Genomic DNA, 6,466 nt, shown 5'->3' on the forward strand with positions numbered 1-6,466 from the left:
TGTGCAAACTGTGGGTGCATTGTATGTTGCGGCTGCAACATGATCACACGGGAAGTCGGCATGCTGTTTTCGAAAGTTCTGGTATCCTAGGATCGGCAACTCATGGTGCGACTGGTAGCGCTCTGCATCAGTTACACGGGAGACCACAGTTCAGTCCCCATTCAAACGAGGAGGTAATCACGTATGTATAAACAATCATGAGCGTGATAAGGAGGTTGCATTTTTATCCCTAAAACTGCATTTTGTTTCTACTAATGGTTAGGTTTGGGTTTTGGCTGGGGGGTAGATTAAGTAAAATCTAAATAAAATCTCTTCGCTATTTTACACCCTGTACAGCTGAAAACAATTATCTTTACAACAGATATAATTGGAGGTCACACTTGTTTATATGCTCTACAACACTTACCGCTTTAGCCTCTAGGGGCAGTGTTTTAAAATTCGGTCAGTGTATACCGATTTAGGCTCAAGAAAGCCTGAGATCACGCTGGTTAATGAAGCTGGTTAATGAAGTTAATTTGCTATTTTCCTAAGAAAGTTTTCAGTGCAAAATCCAAACTCTACCAGCAGGTGGTAATAACGTTCATGTCCAAACTCTGAAAATATTATGGAACATCAAATTATGTCATATTTGTATTGGTATTTTTTCACCTGTTATAGTCATAGTTATTTTTTTAAGTCACTGCAAAAGGTGCCGGTGAAAGACGTTCTAGAGGATAAAATGCTTAGTTTTAGTATTAGAGTTTTTTGACCATTTTATTATTTTGATTATATTTTAGTTTCATTTGTAGTGTAATTTGAATTTAGAAATATTTTTGGTGTAATTTTTTCGCGTTTCAATTTTAATTTTTCGACATCAAAATCGACTGGTAGACGTGAATTGCGTGATGATACAATAATTATTAATACTAGCCTTGATTGTGTGTCAGTAGATGAAAATTATTAATAATACTTACATTCCCTATCATTTAACGGAGCGTAAATCCAAATCCTGATGAGAATAACATTTTCTAAGCATATAAAAGGAGTGTGTCCATATTTCTATTCTTCTAATTCATTGCATACAGTCCATTTACACTACCAACTCCCTATTTATGTGCTGTTTTTGTTTATATCACTGGTGCTTGACAGGAAATGGACTATATTATAGGATGCAGATACTGCAATAACCAGAGAAGAACCTCCGAATTAAATTGCACTTTACCAAGCCCATTAGCATGTTGCATGCGCAATTTAGCAAAAACCCACTTGCGCCTAGATATAGCGCGTACTTGCACGAAAATACCAAAACTTCATGGCCATGCCAACTGACTTTGCGCTTATGACTTATGGCATAGTGCTGTGCTTAGTGCTTAGCCATGGACTTTTGTGTTTGTTTATTGCTGTTCTTTAATACTGTCTGTTTTGCATCCTTCAGGCAAGTTCAAGGTCTGAAACAGAAAATAGCTGGGAAGTCATTGCCCACAGAGAAGTTTGCAATCAGAAAAGCTCGACGCTACAACTCAGACAATCCCATTCCTCTTCCTGCACCTCCATTGGTCAGTGCCTGGACTGAATAAAAATAATACTGTTTAGCACCCTAAATTTTAAACATACTGTATATACAATGCATATTATTTTTCTGCTGTCTGTTTCTATTTATACGGCAAGTGTCTTATAGATGCAGTTTTAATTATGAAGATAACAGAGTAAAGAATGAGATTGTCTTGACTTAATCCCACTGCAAAATAAACAAAAGGAAACACCTGGACAAGATGCATTCTCAGATTCTCACTCAGAGGGTGGGTATGTTTACACGACAGGAAATGATGTATATCTGGAATGGCTACACTGTGATAGGGAAGCACAAGGACCTGACAGAGGGAATGCTGAAGACCTTGGACGAGGCCCAACAGAAGCTTGAGCAACACCCAAGTGAGCTCTCCCTCCACACAATTCAAAACAGTTTACGAGACATTGAGACATGCCAAGTCAGTCCTAACTTCTACCAGGGTTGGCTCTAAAACTTCAACCACTTGACAAAGTTTTGTGTTTTTTAAAGACCCCATGAAGTCGAGTTAGTGTATCCTAAAAGACAAAATGATCTTTTAGCAGATATATGCATTTAAAATAAAGAATGTCTTTCTCTTCTGAGAAAATGGACCAAATGTTAAAGACTCATCTTGTACTTGGAGGCGTATCCAAATTTGTGTCAAATCAAATGCTCTCTAGTATGAGCATATCTTTGATTGGCTTATTTTCTGCAACATAAATGTCTCTGCTTGTTTTCCTTCAGGGACTGAGTTCACTACGGATGACCAATGTGTGGTTAGTCTACTGAAGGGGCTTTGTCTCAAACACTTGGGCCACAAGGAGGAAGCCGAACATTACTTCACTCTCGTCCTCTGCAAGTCAGTCTGCCTCTTTCGCCTCACTACAAATCACACTAATATGAGGATAAGTGTTTGTGGTTTCCTTGTAAAGTCTTAAGCAGACATGGGCAAAATCCTGGTTTTGACTTTGACTTGTACTAAACATCCAGTAATATCAAGCTGCATGAGTCAGACTGGTAAAATGACATGTTTAGTGATTCCAGTGCACAGAAAATGAAATTTGATCTTATTAATCTCCAGCATGTCACGGATAATAGAGAAAAAGATTGAAATATTTGTAAACTTGGCTTGAGTTGCTGTAAATGCTCTCTCTCAAACATTCTCTCTCTCTCTGTCTGTGTGTTTATGCTGATACAGTGAGAGTCAGATTAAATATGACCACTACCTGGTGCCCAATGCTCTTCTGGAACATGGTTTACTATGTTTGGAGGAGGACAGAGTAGAGGAGGCCATCAGACTTCTGGAGACAGCCAAGTGAGTTCAGGCAATGACACAGTGATTGTTTCATACTTCATAACTAGCAATCTACACTTCTTTTCCCATAACACAAGGGCTTTGCTCCAAAATCTAGAGAGTACCTTGCTATGTACTGCCTATATATAACCGTAACGGAACGTCATAAGTGTCAGACTTGGAATGCTCTACATAGGGCAGCAACTCTTGTGTGTAATACAAATAAAATAGCACTCCTTTCTTAAAACCCACAGAAGACTCACAATTGATTTCAATAGAGTTCGGTGTTAGCATGTTGTTTAGTCAGCAACACAATAGTCTAATAAAAAAAATACATAGCTCGCACAAATATTGGGTAAAATATTTAGTAATAACTTTGAACTGTTTTTTTATTGCTTTTTTTTATTTAATAAATTATATTTATAATCTAAATATTCACTAAGCATATCACAATGCGTTATGGAATAGGCTTCTTTAAAAAGGATACTGTACATGCAATACCTTAGAATCGGGAGTGCACGTATGATGCCTTAAAATGCTACCTATGTAGGCAGCTCAGTTGATTTTGTACCAGGGCTAATGTGTGGATGAACCCTATCTGGGCCTTTTCCAGCTATAAGTGGTATAAGTGGGTGCTTAAGGCCCCCGAGCCACCAGGGGGCCCCTCAAAGCAAGGTTGTTTTGTTTGTGTGTGTTTTTTTTAAATATACTAAAAGCAGCGAGTAAGACTCAGGCATCTGTTATGGCTTAATTAGACAGATATAGGGGGCCCCCTTGTGGACTGAGAGAGAAGGGAGAAGAGAATGCCATGATCACAGGGTTTCTGGGGGCCTCCAAGCAGGATTTCGCTAAGGGCCCCCATATGCTCAGAAATGGCTCTGCACCCTATTAAGCAAAAGTGGTATAAGCGGGTGCTTAGGGCCTCCGAGCCACCAGGGGGCCCCTCAAAGCAAGGTTGTTTTGTTTGTGTGTGTTTTTTTTAAATATACTAAAAGCAGCGAGTAAGACTCGGGCATCTGTTATGGCTCAATTAGACAGATATAGGTGGCCCCCTTGTGGCCCGAAAGAGAAGGGAGAAGAAAATGCCATGATCACAGGGTTTCTGGGGGCCTCCAAGCAGGATTTCACTAAGGGTCCCCATATGCTCAGAAATGGCTCTGCACCCTATTAAGCAAATATTTACTATAATTACCTCCATATCCATCACATATCTCACCTTGCAACACTCATTGTATGGTCTGATGTGTATTTTTTTTATCCTTTCCCTAATCAGTCTTGAACACTGTTAACAGTGATCTCTTTAAACTGTTACCAGGCAAAATTACAAGAACTACTCCATGGAATCACGGACACATTTCCGGATCCAGGCAGCACTACATAAGGCACGAGGCACAGCTGAGAATGGAAACCACTGCTCACCCTCCAGCCCTTAGCAGTTAGGGGTCACCACTGGTGTCACAACAGCCATGATTAGGCTTGACGCGGGGTGGGGATAATACAGATAATACAGGATATTGAACCACAGGTGTATGAATATGAGACATAGTGCAGTTCAATCACGATGAAGTAATGACATCATGCAGTTATGATGTCACAGAAATTGTATCATGCTATTATAATATTGTGAATGTACTATTATTGTTATTATTAATAATAGTACAGTTATTATACAATAACAACAACAATATTCTAGCTAGCACATCAGGTTAATAACATGACCTCTCAAATCACACATCTGTCAGTCATTTTGGCTGTTTTTAGAAGTCTTATAATAATGCTTTCCACAACTACCATAGAAACTGTGGTCGTGCAGTGACAACAGTAGTCTAGACGTACTGTAGCTGTGCCTTATGGCTAACCGTAATATATGTTTTATTTGCATTTAAAGCACATGTGCACAACTTTTAGTTTACTTTTTAATCTTTGGAGGTTAATAGGTCATTAAAAAATGTTCCAGAGTTTTGAAATCATGGGTTACTCTTTGGTTAGAGTACTCTGGGCTTGTTAAATCTCATGGATATGATGAATCCTGTTCTCAACTTAATTTGTATCATATTTAACACTGTCTTGGTGTTTCTGTTTGCATTGTTAGTCTGTTAACAAAAAAAAGAAAACATGTTTATTTTAACAGCATAAAAAGACTATCAAAATTGAAGAATTGTTAAGAGTTTTTACTAGGAGTTTGTGGGTTTATTTAGCTATTTCTTTTTAGTATTTATTCACTGTTATGGCGCCTTTGAAAACTGTCCTATTTTAAGTGGGCAAGCTGAATTTGTCTTTTAGAAAGGCAGTCTCCTTCATGTGGACTTGATCCAGATCGTACTTGAGCTCAAACAAACAAGTCTTTTAGATACATGCAGGACAGGCTGGCGTGCCAGCTCCAACCGGCATGAGGGATGCACTGAAAACCACTACAGACTTACATTTTGAAAAGAGAGAAAATTTTAGCTGGTTCAGGACAGAGGATTGTATTCTATTCAGATTATAAATGCTACTGTATAAAGCTTTTTCCAATTGTGTTCAACTAACTAAACCCAGCTGCAACATTGTTCTTAAATGCATTGTATTTTTTCAAATGTAGTTTTAGTTAGACAGTCCTGCACAGCAAAGCCTATTCTAAAGTGTGTTTTAAATGAATTCATCCCAGATTAGTTTAATAGATTTGGAAGGAATCTTCCTACTGCAATGTATTCTTTATAGTGCCTTTTTTATGAGACCCAGTCCTACACAAAGTCAAATTTACATAATGGAAAAACAATCATCAGGTCATTTTGAAATCATATGTTTGCTCAGAAATGTCATAGCATACTTATAACAAGAAAGTGTTGTAATGCAACTGAATTTAACACCTGGTTTGATATTAACTGCTTCAGTAGTTCTGTAAATTTGATGTATTGAAAGATGTGACCACTGGAAAATCACGTTGTCTCACAGGTGTTAGAACAGAAATATATGAAAAAGAATGATATATGGTGTTTGTTTGTTTATTTATTTATTTTAATTCCTACTTATTTAGATTGATTTTACAGGGTATGGGCTATAGAGGTCAGCAAATCCTGTATGTGGTGCATGGCTATGCAAACAGACATTCTTGTAAATATCGACTTTACATTTTCTAATTGAAAATTAAATTATATAATAGCATTCCAAATGACATCTCTTTGGCTTTCACTCTTCGAACCAAGCATGCCTCCTTAAGTGTGATGCATGACACGTGAACATAATCTAAAGAGAGCATGAATAATCCAGAATAAAGAAACTAAAGGTATCTGGGTTTTATCTAAAATACGACAAGAATAAGAATTTAATATCAAACACAATGGCCTATTTTTAAGTGTAGAATGATCATATCTTTAAGAAATAAACATAAGGTTGATTTATGATGTCATTAACAACAAAGTAAGTCTGACACATTTGAATCAACAAAAACATCCTTCCTACACACTATACTAATGTAACATGTCAATAGATCCGTAGGAGATCCAACGTACATTGTAACCACAGTTAAATAGGCCTAATTCGGTCAAGTTTACAGGCTTTAAACACCCTGTTGTTGGTGATCTCAGTCGGAAATCTGATTGGATGCCGAGTCTCCACTACTTACGTCTTTGTTGAAGAAGGTGTTCGCTGATTGGTCCATATAG

The 6,466-nt window shown here is 37.6% G+C and overlaps 1 protein-coding gene across 4 annotated transcripts in view; it reads left to right on the top strand.

The window, feature by feature from the left end:
- LOC127424044 (tetratricopeptide repeat protein 39A-like) overlaps nt 1-5,960 on the top strand; it is a 43,041-nt gene extending 37,081 nt beyond the window's left edge. For all 4 annotated transcript variants that reach the window (XM_051668835.1, XM_051668836.1, XM_051668839.1 and 1 more), the window contains 5 exons: nt 1,415-1,535; nt 1,800-1,911; nt 2,273-2,387; nt 2,727-2,843; nt 4,138-5,960. In XM_051668835.1, coding sequence (XP_051524795.1) covers nt 1,415-1,535; nt 1,800-1,911; nt 2,273-2,387; nt 2,727-2,843; nt 4,138-4,255 — 583 coding nt within the window. In that variant the 3' untranslated portion in view covers nt 4,256-5,960. The remainder of the gene's footprint in view (nt 1-1,414; nt 1,536-1,799; nt 1,912-2,272; nt 2,388-2,726; nt 2,844-4,137) is intronic.
- The last annotated feature ends 506 nt before the right edge of the window (nt 5,961-6,466 follow it).

This window comes from Myxocyprinus asiaticus, chromosome 33 (genome assembly GCF_019703515.2).
Source record: "Myxocyprinus asiaticus isolate MX2 ecotype Aquarium Trade chromosome 33, UBuf_Myxa_2, whole genome shotgun sequence".
Classification (NCBI taxonomy): domain Eukaryota; kingdom Metazoa; phylum Chordata; class Actinopteri; order Cypriniformes; family Catostomidae; genus Myxocyprinus; species Myxocyprinus asiaticus.